This window comes from Balaenoptera physalus, assembly GCF_965194825.1.
Source record: "Balaenoptera physalus genome assembly, chromosome: 2".
In the NCBI taxonomy this organism is placed as follows: Eukaryota; Metazoa; Chordata; class Mammalia; order Artiodactyla; family Balaenopteridae; genus Balaenoptera; species Balaenoptera physalus.
Window position 1 is genome coordinate 100,799,407 of NC_138883.1, and position 27,345 is coordinate 100,826,751.

Genomic DNA, 27,345 nt, shown 5'->3' on the forward strand with positions numbered 1-27,345 from the left:
AAGAAACGTAGACTGGAAAGCAGGGACGAGTCCGTGGCGAAGCGCAGAAGCGTTGCCTGAACATGCAGCACTGCGCCACAGGGACCAGCCGCGGGCGTGGGCGTAACCAAGTTAGCCTTTCCCGGCTACCTCCGCGCCTGCCGGAGACGGCCGCTCGCAAAGGCCAAACTTAGTGGGCGGAAGAGCAACGCGCGCTGCTTCAGCCACCCAGGGCTGGGGACGGTGGCGGCTGGCTGTCCCCAGCAGACCTCGAAGCAGATGCAGGATGGAGCGAGACGGCGGCGGCGGCAGCCTCTTTTTCCGTGGTCTCCAGAACCGCTCCCACGAGAAGATGAAGCTGCGAACGAGAAAGTCCACCTTGTACCTCAGCCAGCAGAAGCGCACTGGGCGCGGCGGAGGTGAGTGAGTGGGTGTGGAAGACGAGCGGAGTGGCGGTGGCGGGAAATCGCCGACACTGAGCGAGCGCTCCATCTGCTGGGGGGTGGGGGTGGGGGTGGGCAGGGGGCAAGAAATCGCTTTGCTCTCGAGACGGGATTCTCGATCCCTGTCGCTTGCGCGGCAGTGTATTCTGCATTATTTTGTGCCGTCCTCCCCGCAGCCGTGTGAAGTGAGTAGGCATGATGTGGCCATCCCCTTTTCAGAGAGGGGGTCGCCACCCTGGCCCAGTGTTCCCGAGGTTTCGTAGCTACGGAGGGGCTGATTCCTGGAGTGGGACCAGGTCTGACCCGCGCCGCACTGCTTTTTCTTCACTGCCCCCTCCGCCTTTTCTTTGGTCCTGATGTAATGTTGACAAGAGAAAAATCATCCCAGCAAGTGGGATTTTGATCTGTCGGAGGGGGTATTTACTATAAAGATGGGCTCCTCATTCATTATTTATTGTGCGCCTTTTATGTGCCAAGCGCGGTTGTTCAAGGGCCAGTTCTGAGTACAGTTTCTTCTGCCCGAGTCCACGGACTAAAGAGGAGGAAAGGAAAGAACAACAAGGTTTTCTGACAGCAGATACAGTGCAGTCGGGAGATTTGTTTCTGAAAGATGAAAGTTCAGAAGGGGCATGTATGTGGTGTTGAACGTACCAGTTCAATGTCTGAGAAACATTTAAAATATGTTCCTGGAGAAGAAGGAAGGAGAGTGGCAGGAACCCGGAATGATAGCAAAGACTCACAGTGGATCAGAGGCAGGTTGCAAACTCAAGTCCTCAGGAGGCCAGACAGGCAAGGCTAAATATTATATACATAAGAAGTCAAAGCACCCTATATTTCAGTACCAGCCAGTTGTTCCCAGCTGAGCTCTGTGTTGCCAGATCTTAAAGAGTTTTGATATGCTGCAATACAGATGTTAATGCAAAACCTGATTTTTAAATGTTGGCAACTAAATTCACATTAAAAAAAATATATTCAGTCTACAGGCAGTCCATTTGTGATTAAGAGCAGGGCTTTGGAGTCAACATACAGACCCGGTTTTGAATCCTGTTTAGTTATTTACAACCGTTTGACTTGGGAGAAGGCAGTTTTAACTTCTGAGCCTCAGTTTCCTCATATATAAAATAGGGCTAATGATATTTTCCCCGTAGCATTGAGGACTAAATGAGATAGCGCATGTAAAGGAATGAACTCAGTGCCTAGCATATAGAAAGTTATCAGTAAGGACGATTTTAAAATGTATAGAGGACCACTTCATATGCTAGTATATGCACATATACAAAGTGTCGCTTCCTATGTTAGTAATTTGTTAGCTGGTTTCTTTCATTAGATATACATATAGGAAAACCTAATTAGCCTAAGGCCTTAGTTAACCCAATCTTTTTCAAAATGTATCTTAATATCCTCTTTATATTAGTAAGTTGCCAGAAAGATTGGTGAGGCTCTGGCCCTTGTCTAACTTTCTGCCCAGGTCTGCTTTGAGAGTAGTGTGGAGGGGCCAGAGTTCACCACTGCTTTAACAGAGCCTGAGCAAGGGGCCAACCAGAGCAGCAGATTTTAGTTCCCCAAGTGGAATTTGCCTGACTTTTGTGCTACAATTACCTGTTTGTTCGTTTTTTTGTTGTTTTTTTGTTTTCTTTTTTCAGATTTTCTTGGTGAAAACATTTATCTGGTCTTGTTTACCATAGCATTACGAATATGTAACTGCTTTTTAGTCCAGACAAGTTTTGTTCCAGATGAATATTGGCAGTCTCTTGAAGTTGCACATCACATGGTTTTCAAATATCCTTTGTAGTTTCTTTTCTGGACTAGAAATGTGTATTCATCTTAGGAATTGTGTCAGCTCCATGACATATTTTCAATAAATTTTCCATATTTTCTCCAAATAATTTTAACTTATAAAAGTGTGCCATTATTTTACTCTAATATTTCTTCTCTATCTCTCTTTGATGTTAGTGTACCTGACTCAGCCTTTAGCATATATTCCCAAAGGGTTCAGTAATGTGGAGGATATAGATGAAGTAAAAAATACATTCCTGCTTTGAAGAAGTCAACAGTTTAGTTGGCCAACTGCATTTTTACTTCAGATACCCAGTGTAAAATACTATGCTTTTAAGCTTCTTTGCCAAAAAATAAAAGTGTTTTATATATAAAACTGAAAAGAGGTTTTGTTTCAGTGCTATTTAACGTTAGTCCTTAATAATACTAATTATGGTTATTTGACTTGGGAATGGACAGAAAGATTGAGGGGTTACACTTACCCCTTAATCTTTGCAAGCATATACAAGATTCTGCACCTTTTGGGGAAAGACAGTGTTCAGTTGCTGGTAAGTTTAAATAAAAGTAATCAAAATAGTCATTAACAGATTTATTCCATCCCGTTTTTAAGGTTAATGTATATTAACTAAATGATAATATTGGTATCATGAAGTTTGTTTTTGAAAGACTACTGTTGCTAAACTCAGACCGCATCTGGGAAGCCCAGGGTTCAAAGACATACTGTGATGTGTAACTGTTCAATATGTGCTAAAACATAAGACTGAGCATGAAAGTGTTCTGCTGTGAGCAATCCTGTTAAGATATACAGATTCTCAGAATGACTACATTATATATTATTTGTATTTTAGAAGTAAATTTCCTTCATAAAAGGATCACTTAAGAGCAGTGTTGTATCTTGCTTTTTTTAACTTGTGAGCAGAAGATCATGTTATATGAGCCTATGAAGACTAGACTAAATACATGTAAACCCACTCAGGATTTAGTGTTGAAATTAAAAATTAGGAAAATTAATTTGACAAAAATATAGTGATATATACAATCATTGTGCTATGTAGTAATTAGCCATCAATAGTCAGCAGGGTTGTAATCCCTAGATCATGAATTTCTAGGGTCAGTTGCCAGGAGAGGATACAAAAGAAGAACTAATGGTGCAAAAGTTTTTCTAACCTCATTCTCAATATCTTTAAGCTATCATCAAGTTGGACTCAGAAGCTTGGGCCTTCCCCATTTTCTGTTAGGGAATTGGCCCAGAATTCCAAAGGCAGTCTAAATCCTGAAGGGTTTTTTGAAGCCTGGAAAGACATTGAAGTTCTGGAGTTTTGGTTTTTGTTTTGGTTTTCTTAGGCTGTATTGTACCTTCCCCTTTGCAACGATATTTGATTACCCATTATTGAGAAACAGGACCATATTGGTAAAATTGATGCTTCATTTGGGAATATCACAGGGAAGGAAAATTGAGAGCAGTAGCAGGGTTTCTCCCATTAACACATGTAGAAGTTAGGAACTATGAATTCTCTTTCCTTCTCTCAGGGCTACCCACTAGCTTCTAGATCAAGAAGGATATTCATAAAGACTCGAAACAGGGCAAATATATATAATATCCCAGAAAGTAGGTTATATTATGAATGAAGGAGTCTTCAAGATAGAAAAACTTCCTATTCCTCCACGATCTATCCACTGCCCTCAACCTGTAGCTGACCCACCTGGCCATTTTGTGATTTAAAGGAAACCTCCTCTCGTCCCCATCCTACCCCACTCCAATACCCTTCCACCCCCCAAAAAACCTCTATCCTACCTGGAACTTGAGCAGATAGAGAACCATTATGATGCTATCAGTCATTCATTCATACTCTCATATTGATTATTTTTAACTATAGATTATACAATTTTGAAACTAGAATGGGTCAGAGAGGTGATGAAGAAAATAGACCAAAGTCACAGCATGTTAAAAACTAAAACTAGATCCTAGGTCTACTTATTTACAGCCTAGTGTTCTTTCCAGATAGCTTCTCTCTAAACTGCATAAGGTGTGTGAAAAGAACTAGGGATGGCTTAAAGCTCTGCTGTCCAATATGGTGACCACTAGCCACCTGTGGCTACTGAAGACTTGAAATGCAGCTAGTCCAAATCGAGAAGTGCTATTAGTGTAAAATACATACCAGACGTCAAAGAACTAGAACAAAATAGGAATGTGAACTATTTCTGTAACTTTTATATAGATTAAATGTTGAAATGATATTTTAGATATAATGAGTTAAACAAAAGCACTAAGATTAATTTTACCTGTTAGAGATTTTTTTTTTTTTTACTTTTTAATTTGACTACTATAAAATTTAAAATTCGGTATGTGGCTCACATTGCATTTCTACTGGACAGCGCTGGCTTAGAATATGTGAGAAGAAAGAGGGATAAGAAGGGAGACCTGTGGGAGTACCACAGTGGGGGCTTTAAACAGTCAGGAGATGGCACGAGGGCATGTGGCTCCTAGAGCTTAAGGGAGGAGGATCTGAAAGAGCCAGGAGTGTAGAAAGGTAAGCCGCCAACACAGGCCTCACCTTCAGGGTTTACCCCTGGCATGGTCCTTCTCCCCTTTACCCCACCGCCCTAGTTTTTATTTTCCAGAAGCCATGTGTAACTGTTTAATTCTTGTCAGGTCCTTATAACCTGGAAAATAATGATATCTTAAAAGTCTGGAGAGACTGCTAATAACTGGGAATTCACAACTCCACTTATTTTTGTGTCGAGCTAAAATCTACCTTCTCTTAAATTCAAGATTTCTACATGACAACCCTTCAAAAAAGTTTTATTTATCCAGGATAAATATCTCCAGTTCTAAACCTCATAATCAGATAATGTCCTCTAAACATCTGGTAATTTATTAATGTCCATCTTAAAATGTGGGTCTCGAAACTGAACACGATACTGAAAGCTAGGGTAACTAGCTCAGAATATAGTGAGACCATTAACTTCATAAATACTATACTTCTCTCAGTGCACAAGAATCCTTTTAGTCTTTTAGTGGCTACCTCAACACTCAGCTCCTATTAAGTTTGTAGCAAAATTAACTTTTTACATGAAGTACTATCATACCTGGGAGGTGAGGAGGAAGCTTATAGATTCTTATGCAGGGCAAACAGAAGGTGAGTACAGAAGTGCCTTTTACTGTATTTTACAGGGCACAGTTTAAGTGGAATTATGAAGTACAATGTACCTTTAACTCTAAAATTTAAACATTTATTTATAGATTATTGATAAAGGACGTAAAGCGAAAATGTTAGAAGCCACTGACAACTGAAAGTAAAGCAGCTCTAATTATAATGTAAAATTAGTGAAGCTTGATTCAACAAAAATACAGATTTACATATAAATTTTTAGAAACACATCTTTTGAACAAACTAAAATTGTGATCTACCAGCAAGTGTTATTTGTTAATAATAACTGTGACACATTTTAAAACTCAAAGATGCTAATGTATAACATTAGAATCATTAACTGTAATTAAGTTATAATACATTTACTCTTTCTTTTTTCTCTTAAATTTATTCTTTAGTGCCATCTGACTGGATACCATGTTTCTGTAATTACAGATTACTTAAAGCTTTAAAAAAAAGTAACATTATTTTATTATCTATATTGCAGGATAGGGGAGCAATATAACTTAGTAGCTAAGAGCTTTGGAGTCAGGCAGACTTGGGTTTGAATCTTGACCTCCACACTAACTAGCTCAGCAGCCTTGGGGAAATTACTTAACCTCTCTATGCCTCAGTTTTCTCATTTATAAAACAGTACCTGTTAGAAGCACTGAATTAGCTGATATACATAAAGTACTTAGTATGATACTTAGCATACAGTAGGGTAAATGTTTCATAAAAAATTACCTACTGTTATGCTACTGAAAAGAACTACATGTGCTTCTAAAATAGAACCTTCACACAATGAAATGGTCTGCTGGCTATTTAAAATTAGTAGTGTTGTAATATATATATATTACAGAGAGAATGAGAATGAGAAAACTACCTTTCGGTATTTCCATGAAAATTAATGTAATTTTTAAGGTATAAATTATTTTTGCAGAAGAATGGAATAATACATCTTTTTTTAAACTAAGAATGGCTTTCAATTGATAGTTGGGTCAGCTTGTTGATTTCTTATGATTTTAAAGTATGAACCAACAGATGTTTTTAATGTCTTTTTCTTTTTTTAACTAATGAAGATTTGGATTCCTAGACTTGCCCAAGCACTTCTGTCTGCTATAGCAGACTTGAGGCTTTACTCATTAATGAAGCAACTAGAAAATCAGCAAGTGGCAAGATGGGTGGTAAGTCCTAAACACTTTAGAAACTGTATGTCAGTTACTTCATTCCTACAAGCATGAAGCACATGAACAGGTCAGTCAATATGACTGATTCCCAAAACAGTTTCAGAAGATAATTTGTACAACTTTATAGAGGTACTTCCATAATTAAGAACAGTAAAATGCAAGTGGACATGCTCTCTCTCTCCTTCTGAATGAGCCCTAGGTGGCAGAAGCCACTGATGCCCTCCAACCCTATGAGAGGCTAAACCCTAGGACCCAGCCGTGGGGAAGCACCATGACTCAGAACTGACTCCTTGCCTCACTTTCCCTAATATTCAGTAGGAATAGTTCTAAACCACTGCCTGCCTCACAGATCACCTCAGCTGTTTACAACCCTTGTTCACTATTCCTCCAGCTACCTGAGACATATCTTTTCACTGATGCACTCTTTCTCTTCTGGCTAGAATGGTGGAAATAGCTGGACTTTGTAAGAGAGAGAATGTGGTATAGAAGACTGTCTTTTGTCATTTGGCTCATTTCACAGTGGGGAGATAGATTCTCAAACTCCCATTCAAATCTTGAATGGATTTTCCCATTTAAACCATAAGTAAGCTTATATGAGCCAACTTAGAAACCTTACTACCTTTTTTATGTTTCTGTTTGCAAATATGTTCCAAATTCCAAGTAACCAATTTACCAACACATTTCTGAAATATAATTTATTGTTAATTTATTAATGAATATTAACAATTTATTAATTATTAATAGGACATATTTCTGCAGGCACTGTGTTGATTTGCATTAAAAACACAGATTGCTTTAGCGATTGAGTCCTTGATAACTGATTCAAGGATTAAGTCAATCTCTTTAATTTGTGCTTATACACACTGTCGAAGGCTGAACCTAAAATGGCAAAGGCATAATGCCTTTGAAATCCTTCCTCCAAAGTAGCAGCACTAGGATCTTCTGGCTCAGGAAGAGCCTTTAACTTCACAAAAATTGGGAACATATTTTAAAGTCTGTATTTGAAGAGATAGGACGCTGGTACGACATTTAATACCCTTGCACCAACTAATAAGTTTCTTTTAAGGAATTTGTTTTGTAGACTGAATGATGCTTCCGTTTGCATGTTCTACCAAAAAGTGGTTTATTAATTTAGTCAATTTCCAAATTAAAATTTAATGATGTTTCCTGATAGTCATGATTTTTTCTCTCTTACGTTGTCTTAAATTTTCCACCAAGAAATAGGACAACATTCCAACCAAGGTCAATAAAAATCAGTCAAAATATTTGTCAGTAATATAAGACAATTTGAGGAATACTGATTGTGAGACTCTAGTTATGAATTTCAATCTTCTCTGAACTCTACCATCAAAGAATCTGTGTTTTATGTCTTTTATTAGTGTGAAGTGAGATTTAAATCAAATGCAATGCCACAAAAATGTACCTGAAAGTATAAACTTCTTAACTTTAACAAATACAGACCTGGTATCATAGATGTGCTTGATATAACTTCTTAAAAACAATGTTTAGGCATGCCCACTTTTAACATTATTTAGACTTGCTTGCTGTTTTCCTTAGAATACTAAGCTTTTCCATTTCCCACTCCATATACGTTTGCTTATAATTGTTCTTAGTTTTTTTGCCAGTTATGCTCTTGGTTCACGTGGTATTGCTGTACCAGAACTCTTACAAACACCATGGAAACTGTTCTCACTATAATTGCTCTTTTCTACTATCCTTTGGAAGGTTCAAAGTTTATGAACAGGTGAGTAACAGTACTGTTATAATTATGTACAAAACTCTAAAGCATGCTTTTGAAAAATCTTAAATTATCAATATATTGCAATGTCCAGTGGACCCCCTAATGCTCATGAAGGCTATTAGAACCACAAATTCACAGTTGATGTATTCATTATAGCAGGAAAGAGATATACTCAAACCAGGGAACAAAGGTGTAAACAATGTTTGGAAAAGCTAATAAAGGGATACCATAGTACCCAAGGGCTAGTCACAACAGGAAGTTTCAATTACCCTTTGGCCCCAAGGAGCAAGGAGAGGAAAGTTACTGAAATCCAGAGCTGTAACTTTGAGAGGACCCCAACAGGAGAGGGGCACAGCCAGCCTTTAACCATAGCAAGGAAAGAGCAGGGTGAACAAAATACCCTGACTCTTCTGCCCTGCTGTTAACCAGTACTAATGAGAAGCCAAAAAGCAAGATAGCCCATTGATATAGTCCATAAAGGTCAGCCTCCCTGCACACTGAGCAGGTGAAGAGTAAAGAGCAGATCTGGATGGGCAAATAGAAAACATATGGACCTGGTTTGGGTTTATATAAATTGGTATAAAATACCAAGCAAAGGGAACATGAGAAAAGGCACAGAGCTATAAAAGGGCTTCATTGTATTCTGGGCAGGTTGTCCAGAGGAGCTAATGTGTGGTAGGATGTGTGGGAGAAGAGAAGAATGAGGGATGAGGCTAGAATGGAACTTTGCCTTTCTCCAGAATTTGGACTTTATAGGTAGCAGGTTACCACTGGTGGCTTTCGAGAAGCATGACATAATCTGGTTTAGAAATAATTCTCTTGTAGTAGCAGTATTTTAGGATATACCGAAAGGGAGTAAGCCAGAAAATCTGGGAATCTAGTTAAGAAAATTTAGGAATCTAGTATCCACTCTCCCTTATATGTAAGGTTTTTGGGAGGATCAAATTGAGTAAGATCATTTCTGCATTAGACTCTCGACTGCAAGAATAGGCATTCACTTAAGTTACCTATAGATGAGGATATCTAAACATTGATTTCTATCAAATGAGAATAATACAACAGCTCTCAAGAATTAAATGAGACTCTATGGATAGTATATAGTATATAGCACATGGCCTATTACAAAGTAAGTGTTAAGTACTGATGAATGATATTAAGTAATATTTCTGGGAAATTAAAAAAAAAAAAGACTATGAAAAGATTCCAAACAAGTGACACAACTGTGAAAAGATTCTAGAATAGTGAGAGGACTTGATGTAAAATGATGGCAATGAGAATGGGGAGGAAACACAGTGAATGTGTGGGATGAAAAGTTTCTATTTAAGGTGACTCCAAATTTTAAGACTGAGAAACTGAGTGATACTATTAACTTAAACACTAGATAGTAAACAGGTTTGAGAGAAAGGTGTGGAGCTTATTTCATACAGTTTGATTTTGAATGCCAGTAAGAAATTTATGTAGAAATATTCAGAAAGGAGTAAGAAATCCAAGTCTGAAAATTTGGAGTGAGGTAGGTAGTTTCACTATGGCAGAATTTGCAATTAGGCTGTCTGCAAGTCAGACCAAGCCACAAATGTTTTATTTCACCTACACAGTGTTTGTTTTTTGTTTTTTAACTACTTGACAAAGTTTTTAAATTGGGAGATCTTACCTAAAATCTGGATTTCTAGTTTCTCTTGAAAAAAAACGTAAGGCCTGTTAACATTTTGGGCCAGGATTCCTTCATGACTATATCAGAGCCCCCATGCAGCCAATATCACACATTTTTTATTACTTATCTGGTCTCTGTAAGCATTTGAACTTGAAATCCCTGCTCTTACATCTTCACCAACATTGGACATTTCTTTATAGTTACTTATTAGTTAATAGGTATATATGGTACCATAAAGTTGTTTTATTTTGCCACTGTCTGTAGTCCTCATGATTAAATTATCAGGTGCTCGCCTTCAACCCTTTATTGAGAGAAGTCCTAATAGTAAAAACCCACATTTCTATCCATGATCATATAGGTTTTTATAAGTAAGCTTTTTTTAAAAAAATCAGGTGTATATACACATCTTTCAGTTGGACAAAATTACCAGCTTACATTCAAAACAAAACCACATGTGCCCAGAAGCCCATCATTGCCTAAATAAACCCAATGTTTCTTTAAGGGAGCTTTTTTTTTTTTCCCTTATAAAATGGGGACTGTCTTTTATCTCTTTTATCTCTTTAGGAGAGACTTGATCATTTTTCCACCAGGAAAGCAATTGGCAGAGTTGTATGGTTAAAAGTTGGTATACCTTTTAGTAAACAAGATAAACATTAGGACACAGAATAACTTCTTACTTGAAAATTTTAGAATATTAAAGCTGGAAAAGACCTTACATATTACCTCTCTTTATGGATGAGAAAAATTAAGAGCCAGAAGTTTAAGTAACTTCCCCAAGTTCACATAGCTATTTATACCAAAAGGAAAATGCTCTCATTTTTTTAAAAAAAATGTTATACCACAGCATAAATAGATAACTTCTGAACTCATTTCCTAGTTGTCTTGACAATACCTTTTCCTTGCTTATAGTGTCAAGTACTCATCCCTGGTAGCACTTGCCTTTATAATTCGTCCCACAGCTGTTATTCCGTGGATACCTTTGCTGTTCAGACATTTCTGGCAAGAACAGAGAAAGCTTGATCTTATTCTACATCAGTTTTTACCTGTAGGGTAAGTATGGCTACAATCCATCTATTAATTTTAATAACCTATAAATTATAAATTATGAACAAGATTTTACATCTTTTAGTCAGTTATATCTTCTAACGTCAATGAGAATTGCCAGACCAAGGAAACATAGTATTTCCGATTTTACATTTTATATTTTTATTTGTGATTCTAAAGTATTTTAATTTGCTTAAATGAGGATCTTGGCAATTTTTCTAAATTAGAACTTTCCTATGCTTTATTTCTTAAATATTTTTCAAATACATTTTAGAGATACTTGATTCCTTCATATTTGTATGGGGCTTTATAATATATGTGTTCACATATTACCTGATTTTCACAATTCTTGGATCTAAGCAATGTAGGTGTTTTTACTTTGTGATACAGAAAATGGAGGGCTTGGTGAAATTAAAAATGAATTAGCCAGTGTCACTGGGTTGATTGCTCTGATGGAAATGGGATTGAAACCCAGGTCCTCTTAACTACATTTTGAGCTCCTAGGATCAGAATTATCCCAGGTATCTAGTGGAATATCCAAAATAATTATTTATTGAAGGGATGAATGCATTTTGACTCTTAAAACAGTGATCTTTTTAATATACTAGTATTCACTCTGTACAGGTTATTTTTGGTAGCTATTAAAAAAGTACAAAATCATCCGGTGGCTAAGTTGCCAGTGTTGTCATTTCTCAGATTTATTAGCATTGTTTTGGAAGTAATGCATTCATTCAGCAAATATTTATTTAATCCTAGTATGTGCTAGGTGTCGTTCCAGATGCTGGAGACACAGCAATTTAACAAAATAAAGTCCATTCCTTCATGAAGTATACATTCTAGTGGGGGTGGAGACAGCTAGAAACATATGATTAACATGTTTCTCAAATGACAATAAGTGCTATAGGGAAAAATCATGAGAGCCTTCAGATGAAACTACAGCCCCAGTCAATATCCTGAAAAGTTACGAGACCTTGAGTCAGAGACACCCAGTTAAGCTGCGCCTGGATTCTTGACCCACAGAAACTGAGATAATAAGTGTTCACAGTTTTTGGTTACCACATTTTGGGGGTAATTTGTCATGCAGCAATAGATAATACAGAGTTTGTTACTTTTAACAAGTTTGCTTAATTAAATACAGCTTCTCTCAATGAAAGATCTTTCAAAATGATATTCACTTTGTAAAACTTTTAAAGCATTTTTAAACTGGCTTTTGATGCAGGGCACTTGCAAAGCCATATGCCACTGTTGGATTTTCAGCAAGTTCAGAATGTTAATCACCCTTTTATTTTGTTTTTCAGATTTGTCACTTTGAGTTTCTCTCTGATAATTGATCGTATTTTTTTTGGTCAAGTAAGTAAAAATATGCTTTTTTTTATTTTAAAAAAACTATTTTAATGTAATCATTTATGACACTAAAAACTCAACCTTACTTTTTAATCCATGAATATTTGGGAGCATAAGCAAATCATTTTTTTAATGATATGGGATATATTAGAAAAAAACTACTAGCATATGCCTTTGGTTCACTTTGCTGTGCTTTCTATATAACAGAATTGTATATTCCTAATTGAAGTTCAAGAATCCATTTTCAGGCATTTTTGTCAGGTTTGAACATTTTTGTCAGCTTTGTAACAATAAAGGTTAATTTTTAAATGATTTTAATTGACCTCAATCATTCAGAGTTCAAATTAACCAGAATATTCTTTAAGCATCTGATTTGGCATTTTAATCTTATGACTATTGGTAATGCCTTTGGTTGTTTTTAAGTTCCCTGTTTTTAAGTCACTTATGGGTTCTGGAATCAGATGCCACTGTCTGAGGCCTAGTGCCCTCATTATTAGCTGTAAGACCTTGGACAAGTTGTGTATCTTTCTTGCCAGTTTCCTTATCTGGAAATAAATGTGATACCTGTCTCTTACGGTTGGAAGATTAAATGAAATAATACATGTAAAATGCTTACAACACTGCATTGGCACAAGTGAGCCCTTAATGTTAGCTGCTGCTGTTATTACCTACTTTATGCTATAATTCAAACTGCAATGTTTTCAAAGCTTTATCTTAATAGGTAATGTCTGATGCCATAAGGTAGAACAGTAAAAATTTTAATATGGGTACCAAACACATATACTCATAAAAATTATTTTTAAGGATTCTTTATGTCCAGTTGTATGTAAAACTTAACACTGTCATAACATTTATTCATACTTTCTTTTTTTTTAATTTTTTTTTTTTTTTTAAACTTTTGGGTTTAGTTATTTACTTATTTATTTTTATTTATGGCTGTGTTGGGTCCTCGCTTCCATGCGAGGGCCCCCTCCAGCCACAGCAAGCAGGGGCCACCCCCCATCGCGGCGCGCGGGCCTCTCGTCATCGCGGCCTCTCCCGCTGCGGAGCACAGGCTCCAGACGCGCAGGCCCAGCAATCGTGGCTCACGGGCCCAGCCGCTCCGCGGCACGTGGGATCCCCCCAGACCAGGGCCCGAACCCATGTCCCCCGCATTGGCAGGCAGATTCCCAACCACTGCGCCACCAGGGAAGCCCCTATTCATACTTTCTTGAATCTCAAGAAGCTAGTGTTTTACAAATTAACAAAAAACACATTAATACTTAGAACATAAAAAATTAATAAAGAATGATTTCATTGTTATTACAAATGATAATGAAAACACAACTATACAAAATCTATAGGATGCAGCAGAAGCAGTTCTCAGATGGAAGTTCACCCTGATACAGCCCTTCCTCAAAAAACAAGAAAAATCTCAAATAAACAACTTAACCATACCACTTTAAAGAATTAGAAAAAGAAGAACAAACAAAACCTAAAGTCAGCAGAAGGAAGGAAATAATAAAGATTAAGAGAGAAAATAAATAAAATAGAGATTAAAAAATATAGGAAAAAAATCAATAAAACCAAGAGCTGGTTCTTTGAAAGGGTAAACAAGATTGACAAACCTCTGGCCAGGCTCACCAAGAAGAAAAGAGAGAGAACCCAAATAAACAGAATTAGAAATGAAAGGGGAGACATAACAACCGATACCACAGAAATACAAAAAACTATAAGGGAATACTCTGAACAATTACATGCCAACAAAATTCGACAACCTAGAAGAAATGAACAAATTTCTAGAAACATTCAGCCCACCAAAATTGAATCAAGAAGAAACAGACCTACCGTATAGCACAGGGAACTCTACTCAGTGCTCTGTGGTGACCTAAATGGGAAGGAAGTCCAAAAAAGAGGATATATGTATATGTATAGCTGATTCACTTTGCTGTACAGCAGAAACTAACACAACATTGTAAAGCAACTATACTCCAATAAAAATTTTTAAAAAAAAAGAAGAAATAGATAATTTGGACAGACCAATCACTAGAGGTGAAACAATCTGTAATTTTAAAACTTCCTACAAACAAAAGTCCAGGACCAGATGGCTTCACAGGCAAATTCTACCAAACATACAAAGAAGAGCTTATACTGATCCTTCTCAAACTCTTCCAAAAAATTGAAGAAGAGGGAACACTCCCAAAGATAGTCTATGAAGACATCATCACCCTGATACCAAAACCAGACAAAGACACCACCAAAAAAGAAAATTACAGGGCGATATTTTTGATGAATATAGATGCAAAAATTCTCAACAAAATATTAGCAAACCAAATCCAACAACACATAAAAAAGATCATACCACAACCAAGTGGGATTCATCCCAAGTTCAAAAGGATGGTTCAACATATGCAAATCAATGTGATACACCACATAAACAAAAGACAGAAACCACATGATCATCCCAATAGATGCAGAAAAAGCATTTGACAAAATTCAACATCCACTGATGATAAAAAACTCTTACCAAAGTGGGTATAGAGGGAACATATCTCAACATAATAAAAGCTATTTATGACAAACCCACAGCCAATATAATACTCAATGGTGAAAAGCTGAACGCCTTCCCGCTAAAATCTGGAACAAGACAAGGATGCCCACTCTCACCTCTTCTATTCAACACAGTATTGGAAGTCCTACCCAGAGCAATCAGACAAGAAAAAGAAAAGGTATCCAAATTGGAAGGGAAGAGGTAAAATTGTCATTATATGCAGATGACATGATACTATCTATAGAAAACCCTAAAAACTCCACACAAAAACTACTAGAACTGATAAACGAATTCAGCAGGTAGCAGGATACAAGATTAACATACAGAAATCAGTTGCATTTCTTTACACTAACAATGAAATATCAGAAAGGGAATGTCAAAAAACAATACCTGGGACTTCCCTGGTGGCGCAGTGGTTAAGAGTCCGCCTGCCAATGCAGGGGACATGGGTTCAAGCCCTGCTCCGGGAAGATCCCACATGCCGTGGAGCAACTAAGCCCATGCACCACAACTACCAAGCCTGTGCTCTAGAGCCCACGAGCCACAACTACTGAGCCCGCGTGCCTAGAGCCCGTGCTCCGCAACAAGAGAAGCCACCACAATGAGAAGCCCGCGCACCACAATGAAGAGTAGCCACTGCTCACCGCAACTAGAGAAAGCCCGCATGCAGCAACGAAGACCCAAAACAGCCAAAATAAATTAAACACACACACACACACACAAAAAAACCTTTCAAAATCGCACCCCCCAAAATAAAACACTTAGGAATAAACCTGACCAAAGAGATGAAAGAATTATACACTGAGAACTATAAAACATTAATAAAGGAAACCGAAGACGATTCAAAGAAATGGAAAGATACCCTATGCTCTTGGATTGGAAGAATTAATATTGTTAAAATGGCCATACTACCCAAAGCAGTCTACAGATTTAATGTGATCCCTATCAAATTACCCATGACATTTTTCACAGAACTAGAACAAGTAACCCTAAAATTTATATGGAACCATAAAAGACCCCAAATTGCCAAAGCAATCCTTAAGAAAAAGAACAAAGCAGGAGGCATAACCCTCCCAGACTTCAGACAATACTACAAAGCTACAGTAATCAAAACAGTGTGGTATTGGCACAAATACGGATATATGGATCAATGGACCAGAACAGAGAGCCCAAAAATAAACCCACACACCTACAGTCAATTAATCTTTGACAAAGGAGGCACAAATATACAATGGAAAAAGACAGGCTCTTCAGCAAGTGGTTCTGGGAAAGTTGGACAGCTGCATGTAAATCAATGGGTTTAGAACATACCCTCACATTATGCACAAAAATAAACTCAAAATGGCTTAAAGACTTAAATATAAGACATGACACCATAAAACTCCTAGAAGAGAACATAGGCAAAGCATTCTCTGACATAAATCATACCAATGTTTTCTTAGGTCAGCCTCCCAAGGCAACAGAAATAAAAGCAAAAATAAACAAATGGGACCTAATCAAACTTAAAAGCTTCTGCACAGCAAAGGAACCATAAACAAAATGAAAAGACAACCTACAGAATGGGAAAAAATATTTACAAACAATGAGACTGACAAGGGCTTAATTTCCAAAATATACAAACAGCTCATACAACTCAACAACAAAAAAACACACAACCCAATTGAAAAATGGGCAGAAGACCTAAACAGACATTTCTCTAAAGAAGCCATGGCCAACAGGCACATGAAAGGATGCTCAACATCGCTAATTATTAGAGAAATGCAAATCAAAACTTCAATGAGGTATCACCTCACACCAGTCAGAATGGCCATCATCAGAAAGTCCACAAACAATACATGCTGGAGAGGGTGTGGAGAAAAGGGAACCCTCCTACACTGTTGGTGGGAATGTAAGTTGGTACAACCGCTGTGGAAAACAGTATGGAGTTTCCTCAGAAAACTGAAAATAGAATTACCATATGATCCAGCGGTCCCACTCCTGGGCATATATCCAGGAAAAACTCTAATCCAAAAAGATACAGGCACCCTTATGTTCACAGCAGTACTATTCACAATAGCCAAAACATGGAAACAACCTAAATGCCCATTGCAGATAAATGGATAAAGAAGATGTGGTGTGTATATATGTGTGTGTGCGCGCACACACACACACACACACACACACAATGGAATACTACTCAGCCATAAAAAGGAATGAAATAATGCCATTTGCAGCAACATGGATGGAACTAGAGATTATCATACTAAGTGAAGTAAGTCAGGAAGAGAAAGACAAATACCATATGATATTACTTATGTGTGGAATCTAAAGTATGGCACAAATGAGCTTATCTACAAAACAGAAACAGACTCACAGACATAGAGAACAGACTTGTGGTTGCCAATAGGGAGGGAAGGATTGGGAGTTTGGGATTAGCAGATGCAAACTATTATATAGATAATAGATAAACAACAAGGTTCTATTGTATAGCACAGGGAACTATATTCAGTATCCTATGATAAATCATAATGGAAAAGAATATATAAAGAAGAATGAGTTCGGGCTTCCCTGGTGGCACAGTGGTTAAGAATCCGCCTGCCAATGCAGGGGACACGGGTTCGAGCTGTGGTCCGGGAAGATCCCATATGCCACAGAGCAACTAAGCCTGGGCTCCACAACTACTGAGCCAGCGTGCCACAACTACTGAAGCCCGTGTGCCTAGAGCCCATGTTCTGCAACAAGAGAAGGCATTGCGGTGAGAAGCCCATGCAGCGCAACGTAGAGTAGCAACGAAGACCCAACGCAGCCAAAAATAATAAATAAATAAAATAAATAACTTTATTAAAAAAGAAAAAAGAATGAGGTCATATTCAAAATTATTAATGTAAACTACGGTATGGTGTTTAGACTTCATTCTGATTTAATTTCATGATTCCGCCAAATTCCCTAATGCCAAAGATTCATACTTGGCACTAACACATTTCTATTTCTTTTTCCTTCAATGATGCCAGTGGACTCTGGTTCAATATAATTTTTTGAAATTTAACGTGCTGCAGAATGTGGGATCATTTTATGGTTCTCATCCATGGCACTGGTACTTCAGTCAAGGATTTCCAGCTGTCCTGGGTACTCACTTACCCTTCTTTATTCATGGCTGCCTTCTAGCCCCAAAGAGGTATAGGATATTTTTGGTGACTGTGCTGTGGACACTGCTAGTTTATAGGTAAGATTTTATTTATTCAAATAGTTCACTTTTTAAATGTTACCAAGAAATTAACTAAATTATTTAAAAGGTAAACTGTTTATCTTTTGGAGGTGCATTAATTCTTATGATTTGTTAGTGGGGATTATTTAGCAGATGGAAAATGTAATAATTATGCTGGTACTCAGACAGACTGAATACTTCTGATACAGTTTGCTTAATATGGATACATTCAATTTTTAAAGAGGTTGAACAAATTGTATTTGCTTTTAAAAAACAGACACTGTCAAAATTTTAAGTATTGAAGGACCAGAGAAATATTTTGAAAATGTATGCACCTTTATTTGAAATTTGAGTAAAATAACTTACTTGGATTGGTAATAGAAATCCTTTTTTTAGAATGCAGTTGTACTTTAGAATATCGCATTGACATCAAATGTTAGGATTACTTTTAACACATCATCATCACCTTAATAACTAAAAAAGAATGAGACTGATTCCTAAAGCATGAAATTCAGTCTCAGCAATTACAAAAACAGATCATGTTAATTACATTCATTTTAAATACATGAACTTCTCAAACCATCATTTAATATAAGAAAATAATATTTTCTTTGAATATCTTTTTTTACTATAGCATGTTGAGCCACAAAGAATTCAGGTTTATCTATCCAGTTTTACCATTTTGTATGGTGTTCTGTGGTAAGTATTTTTGTATAATAGAGAAAAAAATCAATTATAAAGAAACAGTTAAGACAATCAATGCTTATTAAACTCTAAAATATTATTTATTTTCTACTAGGCTAAATAAGAATTGCTCCTTAATTACAAATTGAGTATATTACTGCAGCATTCCCTTTTTGCAGCCTAAATATCTTTTTTCCTGTGTCCTGTAAAGTGAGATAAAAACATAAGGATCCAGTATCCGTAACACATTTTGGTGGTGGTGTTTCTGGCTGTCAGAAATCTTTCGCTAAAAAGTAATACAACATGTCTATTTTAGAATAGCTAATTTAAGTTTATGGTTAAACTACAAAGTTCTACATTCCACAAATGAAAAATGTATATTGAAACTAGTTTTTAATGCTTTACACACATCTGTCCCTTCAAGACTCACTCTAATGCATATGCAATTTTTTAAGTGATTCACACCTCTGACTTAATTTTTAATCTTTTCTCCATTTTTCCACTAGGTTTTTTTCAGTAAGTTTTTTACATATGGCTTCTAAAAAGTCTTATATTACTTGGCTCTGGAAAATATGAATTTTTTCATTGGTTGGTTTGGAAAATTTACGAATTGAAACTTTATTAACTTCAAGTTTAATTCAGAATGACTGTTGGCTTCCTTCAAATATTAATCACTAAAAAAAAAATCACTGGACTAAGGAGGGAAGAAATGAGTAATCAACTGGGCCTGGAGGCTCAGAAAAACTAGGAAGTTAATGGTACCAAACTTTTTACTTAAAAAAAAAAAAAACCAAACCTCCAAACAACCCATTGAGTTAAGCAGCCTTCTTTTACCAAGTATAAGTTATCTCCTACAGATCTCAGATGTAGTCTCTTCAATTTAGACACAAACATACACATCTATGTACTGGAAACATCTAAAGTTCTGAAACCAAAGTTAGTGTCCTATTTATAGTCTTACTTCAAATATAAATGCAGGCACAAATAAAAATATAAGCATCTAAGAGCTATTTGGCAAGTTTTAAGAATAGTGGGACCATTTGGCAGAGCAAATCTGTTCACAAATCACTATTCAGATTTAAACTTTTTTTTTTTTTTTTTTACAGTAACTTGAGTTAGAGTTATAATTGTTTGCTTTTCACCCAGGTGAGCATTGCCAGACTACTGGAGGACAAATATTTCTGTGCACATGTTCGGTTTGGTTAATTTAGGAACTTGGTTTCATTCCATTTTTATAATCTGGTTTTTCCAGCATTCCACTTCTCTGCTCTGTGTCTTTACAGAGTGTTTTAAAGACTGAGTTGTCTGAATTCTCATTCCCATTCCAAAAGAGTGAGTCTTTAAGTGGCAGGATCTTGGGTTGGGTTTCTGCTTAATCTGTTTTTACTACAGTGGCCAGTGCAGACTTGCTGGTCTTTGATTAGGCCACTTTGTTTTTCCATATGCTAATCTTTTTAGCAAAACTGCACATGCACTGTTTCAAAAGTCAGATAAGGATTTTTAAAGAAGAGTGGTTCCCCTGCCCTCCCTCCCATTACCATACTCAGAGGCAATCACTTACACTCTTTTAGGTGGTTATTTTGTTATTTGTCTCCCTCTCTAAATAAAATGCTAATAATGCTCTTAAAGGTTACTGTTTTTGGCATTATCTACTGACTTCTCACTATGGAAAATGAAAATATAGATTTCCTTAGCAAAGTGGTTTTTTTGTTTTGTTTTGCCACGTACAAGAATTACTTTTACAAATTAAAAAAGAAAAATTGTTTAGCATCTCCAAATTGTCCAACACTATAGTGAAAGAAAAAAATAATAATAAAACATAAATCTTTCTCTTCCAGAAAGAGATCCATGCCACCACTCATAAACTGACCACTGAAAATCTCCCAGGAGCTTAGTGGTGTATTTTTCTAAGAGGATATTCTGTTATACTTCCTCCAGAATTACTGAGACTTGTAATGTACACAATCCATTGCTAGTGCTTGGGAGATTAAAGTGATAGGTAAATGGAATAAATACAAGTCCTATTTATTTAGCAACTATGTACCAGGACAGACACTGGACATACATTTTTTTTCTAATACTTGAAAAAGGTACTGTTAGGGAAGATAGGGAAACTAATTCCAGAGCTAGAATTCAAATCTGTTTCTGTTAGATTCCCTAGCCATAATCTTTCCGCTATACCTCAATTCCTTTTTCTAGAAAAAGGTCAAGACATGGATGATAATGGATAATGACAGTGAATGGTCAGAGAAATTACAAAGATGAGGTATTGCTGATTTCTTGTTTGCCCATGACAGCATTACAGCTTGTACTACACTTCCATGAAAGATTACAAATATATTTGCAGTTAATATTTGCTTAGCTATAAGAAAACAAAACATTACCAGTGTTACAATTCAATGTGTCTATCTTTATATAGGATACTCCCTAAACAACCTGAAATTGTGGAAGAAACCAGCTCTAAGTTTCCTGTTTTTATCAAATATGTTCTTTGCCCTCTATACTGGTTTAGTTCATCAACGAGGTACTCTTGATGTCATGACTACTATTCAAGAACTCTGTTACAACAATACAAATATATCTTCAGCTTCAGTACTTATGATGATGCCTTGTCACTCTACTCCTTATTATAGGTAATAAAATTTGTTCACAATATGCTATTATTATGAAAACTACTTTAAAATTCCTTTTGGATTCCTGGATTTAAATTAATCGATCAAATGATTATAAGAAATTTGAAACTGCTCTTCGTGTCAATGAAAATCATACACAACTTTTAACTTTAATACTTTTTTCAAAACAACTTACATTTAAATAATCTGATCGAAAGCCTATACGATATTTTATACTATTTAAAGGTAGTATAAAATATCATATAGGTTTATTTGATGGTACTTAGTAAAGAAATTCACTTATCATTGATCCGTACAAATCTTTGTGATACATCTTATTATTTACATAATTTTGAAATAATCTCAAAACACTGGATTCAAGTCCAGATTTACTGTTGGACTGTTGCCCTGGTCTTAAACCAGTGTATTTAATCTCTTTGGATATCAGCTGTCTTGCCTGTAAAAATTAGGGAATTCAATTAGATGCCATCCTAATGCTTGGATTAAGTGTGTCTGGGAAATAACACTGAAACTGCTTTAATTATGCAGGATGTTTAAAAAGACATCATTGACCCTATGCTTGTATTTCAGGAAGCTGTATTACTTCACCAGTTGCCCAATAAGGGTAAAAGGACAAAGCAAACAGCTTTCCTTTAGAAAATTCTTTACCTATCTGGCTTTAAACAATCTGAAGTTAATTTTCCATGTGCACATTCAGTCAACTTAATATCAAACTTGATATCATTTTAAGGTCATTTAACACTTTTGGAATACTGTACTTAACTGAATCATTAATGCCAATCATTAATATGCAATTTGGAAATGTGTAGCAAAAGCCACAGGTTAGATGGATGTAAGACCCCAAGTATCCCTTTAACTTGAGGATCCTACACTATATAAAAAAGACTAGAGCTGAGAGAGGGACATTCACTCTCCATCCATGCTCTCAGTAGTGTTAACACTGAAGAGAACAGGAATTCTAGAGGTACCAAGATGCTCTCCCATACATGGTTGTAGTGGTTGATATCTTAGGCTTTGTATAGTTCACCTAGTTCATGTCTTACATTTTTTCAACTTGCACAACGGAGCACAAAAAAAAAAAGAAAAAAAAAGTCTGATACCTACTTTGGAATATAAGGCTGGCAGCTTTTTCTCAGTTTCTGCTTTCCCCTTAAAGCAAGACCTTCATCTTCAAAATTGTAAAAGTCATGAAGTATTTGAAATAACTTTATTTATTTAGGCTTTGTTGGGTCTTTGTTGCTGCGTGCGGGCTTTCTCTAGTTGTGACGAGCTGGCTTCTCAGTGCGGTGGCTTCTCTTGTTGCGGAGTATGGGCTCTAGGCACATGGGCTTCAGCAGTGGTAGCACGTGGGCTCAGTATTTGCGGCACGTGGGCTCAGTAGTTGTGGCGCATGGGCTCTAGAGCGCAGGCTCAGTAGTTGTGGAGCACGGGCTTAGTTGCTCCATGGCATGGGGGATCTTCCCGGACCAGGGATCGAACCCGTGTCTCCTGCATTGGCAGGTGGATTCTTAACCACTGAGCCACCAGGGAAGTCCCAGTCATGAAGTATTAAGGTCTTGTGTAAATTTATTTTGTATGCATTTCATAGATAAAAATAAACTTCTATCATTTATTTATATTAATTTTTTTAAATAAATTTATTTATTTATTTTTGGCTGTGTTGGGTCTTCATTGCCACGTGCAGGCTTTCTCTAGTTGTGGAGAGCAGGGGCTACTCTTCGTTGCGGTGCGCGGGCTTCTCATTGTGGTGGCTGCTCTTGTCGCGGAGCACAGGCTCTAGGCGCGCGGGTTTCAGTAGTCGTGGCACGTGGGCTCAGTAGTTGTGGCTTGCGGGCTCTAGAGCCCAGGCTCAGTAGTTGTGGCACACGGGCTTAGTTGCTCCGCAGTGTGTGGGATCTTCGTGGACCAGGGATCGGAACCCGTGTCCCCTGCATTGGCAGGCAGATTTTTTTTTTTTTAAACATCTTGATTGAAGTATAATTGCCTTACAATGGTGTGTTAGCTTCTGCTTTATAACAAAGTGAATCAGTTATACATATACAATATGTTCCCATTTCTCTTCCCTCTTGCATCTCCCTCCCTCCCACCCTCCCCATCCCACCCCTCTAGGTGGTCACAAAGCACCAAGCTGATCTCCCTGTGCTATGCGGCTGCTTCCCACTAGCTATCTATTTTACATTTGGTAGTGTATGTATGTCCATGACACTCTCTTACCCTGTCACATCTCACCCCCTCCCCATAGCCTCAAGTCCATTCTCTAGTAGGTCTGTGTCTTTATTCCCATCTTGCCACTAGGTTCTTCATGGCCTTTTTTTTTTTTTTCCTTAGATTCCGTATATATGTGTTAGCATACTGTATTTGTTTTTCTCTTTCTTACTTCACTCTGTATGACAGACTCTAACTCCATCCACCTCATTACAAATACCTCCATTTCATTTCTTTTTATGGCTGAGTAATATTCCATTGTATGTATGTGCCACATCTTCTTTATCCATTCATCTGTCGATGGACATTTAGGTTGCTTCCATGTCCTGGCTATTGTAACTAGAGCTGCAATGAACATTCTGGTACATGACTCTTTTTGACCTATGGTTTTCTCAGGGTATATGCCCAGTAGTGGGATTGCTGGGTCGTATGGTAGTTCTATTTGTAGTTTTTTAAGGAACCTCCATACTGTTCTCCATAGTGGCTGTATCAATTTACATTCCCACCAACAGTGCAAGAGTGTTCCCTTTCCTCCACACCCTCTCCAGCATTTATTGTTTCTAGATTTTTTGATGATGGCCATTCTGACCGGTGTGAGATGATATCTCATTGTAGTTTTGATTTGCATTTCTCTAATGATTAATGATGTTGAGCATTCTTTCATGTGTCTGTAGGCCATCTGTATATCTTCTTTGGAGAAATGTCTATTTAGGTCTTCTGCCCATTTTTGGATTGGGTTGTTCGTTTTTTTGTTATTGAGCTGCATGAGCTGCTTGTAAATCTTGGAGATTAATCCTTTGTCAGTTGCTTCATTTGCAAATATTTTCTCCCATTCTGAAGGTTGTCTTTTCATCTTGTTTATGGTTTCCTTTGCTGTGCAAAAGCTTTTCAGTTTCATTAGGTCCCATTTGTTTATTTGTGTTCTTATTTCCATTTCTCTGGGAGCTGGGTCAAAAAGAATCTTGCTGTGATGTATGTCATAGAGTGTTCTGCCTATGTTTTCCTCTAAGAGTTTGATAGTGCCTGGCCTTACACTTAGGTCTTTAATCCATTTTGAGTTTATTTTTGTGCATGGTGTCAGGGAGTGTTCTAATTTCATACTTTTACATGTACCTGTCCAATTTTCCCAGCACCACTTATTGAAGAGGCTGTCTTTTCTCCACTGTATATGCTTGCCTCCTTTATCAAAGATAAGGTGACCATATGTGTGTGGGTTTATCTCTGGGCTTTCTATCCTGTTCCATTGATCTATATTTCTGTTTTTGTGCCAGTACCAAACTGTCTTGATTACTGAAGCTTTGTAATATAGTCTGAAGTCAGGGAGCCTGATTCCCCCAGCTCCATTTTTCGTTCTCAAGATTGCTTTGGCTATTCGGGGTCTTTTGTGTTTCCATACAAATTGTGAAATTTTTTGTTCTAGTTCTGTGAAAAATTGGCAGGCAGATTCTTAACCACTGCGCCACCAGGGAAGTCCCTATATTAATTTTCCTGAGGCAAAGTTGTAAACATGGCTTTTTGCATGGCCCAAGTAACTGGCTTAAGTTGTTATGATTCATCAGTCCATCTTTTTTACATACACTCTAGTCTTTCTATGCCACAGTAAAACCATTACTTATTTGAATTTTGATCAGTGAACCCATGTGGCTCTCTATTACTAAATCTTACTTATATAAATATTTAAGAAAAAAAAAAAGGAAAAACTTGTTGTGTAAGGATTCAGAGCAGAAAGAGGAAAAGAATCCTTTCTGGTTCATGACCAGTTTTCTACTTTGCCAGATATTACTCTCTTATTAACAAGCAACATACCCGGTCCCAAAGGCCCCATCCATCCCTGGAACAGCATACTAATGTTATAGACTATTGAGTCCCACAAGCTGCTGACCTACTTCCCGCCCTGAAATGGAGTTGTGCTCTTTAGTTTGGACTTGAGGTTACTGCACAGGTACACAATGTGAGAATCATATTCTCCATTTCTGAGAAAACTGCATTAAAGGTGTGCCTCCTCACCTTAACTGGAACCTAGTTTAGATTCAGGTTTCACATTTTGTTATGTGAGCATATCTTAAGAGTAATTTGAAAACTTTCACGAAAAAAAATTTTTTTTTACTTCTTGTAACTATAATGGTAACTTTCTTCTTATAGCCATGTCCATCACCCACTTCCAATGAGATTTCTCCAGTGTCCCCCAGACCTGACTGGAAAAGGTGATTATCTTGTTGAAGCAGATATATTTTATCTAAATCCCTTAAAGTGGTTGTATAGAGAGTTTCAAAATGATTCAACACTGCCTACTCACTTGATCATCTTCAGCATCTTGGAGGAGGTAAGGGAACATGAAAAAAGGTATAACTCAGTATTTTTATTTCACCTCAGGTTTAGCAAACACTCAGGTAAATAGACAACATCACTTTTTTTATGGTCCCTTTCAACCCATATTTTATAACTGGTCTTTTCCCTAGTCCAAATCACCCCTAGTTCTGTAACTACCAAGGAATATATGTTACTTACCATGAGTTAATTATTTTATTAAGAAATTGCATTGTTTTATTAAGAAGAGGGTTTCAGAAGAACAAATAGGTCATTCTTAAATTCTCGAAACGGTACTCAGCAAAATGTAGCCTTTATTTACTTAAACATTTATTTACTTCTAGGAAATAAATCCTTTCCTAATTTCAAACAAGTATGAGAGAACTGCTATATTCTTCCACACTCACTTTCCGGAGAGTCGAACTGGAAGTCACATATACGTCTATGAACGGAAGTTAAAAGGGAAACTCAACCAAACATGAACATGAAATTCTGACTTTGTTTAGATCTTTCTCAGAGAAATAGACATTGCTGAGCAGAAATATCCAGATGCTGCTTAAATATGCTAGTAAATACTGGGTAAAATTCATGGAACTAGCAAAAAACCACTATGAACTACTTTACCAAATATACTACTGAGGAAATATATGAAAAATATCACAAAATATAAAATCATGTATTAATAATGCAATGCCAGATTTTAAATAAAGACCTTTAGTTTTCCTCATGGTGTAGTTTTATTGTTTCTTCCACAATATTCAGATGTGCAAGAAATTTCACAAGAGAACAAGTCAGCAAGCTCATAAGGCAGCAAATTCTTCACAAGTCAACGGGCTCTTGAACCCACAAAAAGACAAGAAGTGTAAGATTATAAAATGTTAGAGATGAAATTCCATCACAATGTACTTTTTTCAAGCTCTACTGGAAATTTAACACAAATATCAGTGTTAATTACACTTTGTCATGTATGATTTGAGCTTGCTTTAAGCTCATACACTGAAAGGAAGCCTCATTTCATGCACAAAATCTGTTGCATGCCTGGCTTCCTTAATAAATCTACAGTTGAACATTTCCAGTGCCAAAAAAAATTCAGCAAAGCTAAACTACAGGAAAATGCAAGTTAGTAAGCTTTTGCTTGATGCTTCTGAGTAATAATATAAAATCATCAAACTGATACTTAGAAATGATAAAAAGACATTGTTATCTTGATAATTTCATCTTAGTTTCAACACCAAACAGTATAGAAAGCATCCAAGTTTCTGTTACAGTTTTCTAATTTAACTTAATCGTGATGGTCAATATTTAGGATCAAAAGGTAATTGCCCCAATTCTATTTCAAGGTTTGCCATGTGTCTTCCATTAGTGCGACCATATTTATGCCATTTACCTTCCCTTTTATAAGGTTGTGGCTGAGGGTGCTTCTGCTCTTGTTTTCGATGCCTGGAGCTTTCAATATTTACCATACGTTGCTTTTTATCTGGTCGACTGAAAGCAGTAAACACA

General features: G+C 36.8%; 2 protein-coding genes and 1 long non-coding RNA gene across 17 annotated transcripts in view; 2 read left to right on the forward strand and 1 right to left on the reverse strand.

Annotated features, from left to right (window-relative positions):
• LOC309654371 overlaps positions 1–27,345 on the forward strand; it is a 350,754-nt gene that overhangs the window by 65,473 nt on the left and 257,936 nt on the right. The gene's annotated exons all lie outside the window — the stretch shown is intronic.
• CCPG1 (cell cycle progression 1) overlaps positions 1–27,345 on the reverse strand; it is a 73,761-nt gene that overhangs the window by 2,338 nt on the left and 44,078 nt on the right. For 4 of the 11 annotated variants that reach the window (XM_082446084.1, XM_082446081.1, XM_082446091.1 and 1 more), the window contains one exon: positions 26,541–27,327. In XM_082446084.1, coding sequence (XP_082302210.1) covers positions 27,138–27,327 — 190 coding nt within the window. In that variant the 3' untranslated portion in view covers positions 26,541–27,137. Of the gene's footprint in view, positions 1–847; positions 955–1,235; positions 1,322–2,171; positions 2,228–14,107; positions 14,167–26,540; positions 27,328–27,345 lie in introns of those variants that run through there. The other 7 variants (XM_082446085.1, XM_082446087.1, XM_082446089.1 and 4 more) reach the window with 7 other exon arrangements.
• Positions 146–26,565, forward strand: PIGB (phosphatidylinositol glycan anchor biosynthesis class B). Of its 5 annotated transcripts, none has more exons than XM_082446750.1 (12): positions 146–398; positions 2,066–2,199; positions 2,627–2,746; positions 6,412–6,516; positions 8,133–8,263; positions 10,821–10,961; positions 12,254–12,305; positions 17,820–18,031; positions 18,648–18,712; positions 21,117–21,330; positions 25,678–25,739; positions 26,187–26,565. In XM_082446750.1, exons 1-12 carry the CDS (start codon positions 266–268, stop codon positions 26,219–26,221), a joined length of 1,404 nt encoding a protein of 467 aa, XP_082302876.1. In that variant the 5' UTR covers positions 146–265; the 3' UTR covers positions 26,222–26,565. The 5 variants fall into 5 exon arrangements, with proteins under 5 accessions (XP_082302876.1, XP_082302875.1, XP_082302873.1 ...); XM_082446749.1 differs by having other exon boundaries at positions 147–398; positions 21,210–21,330; positions 25,678–25,858; XM_082446747.1 differs by having other exon boundaries at positions 148–398; positions 25,678–25,858.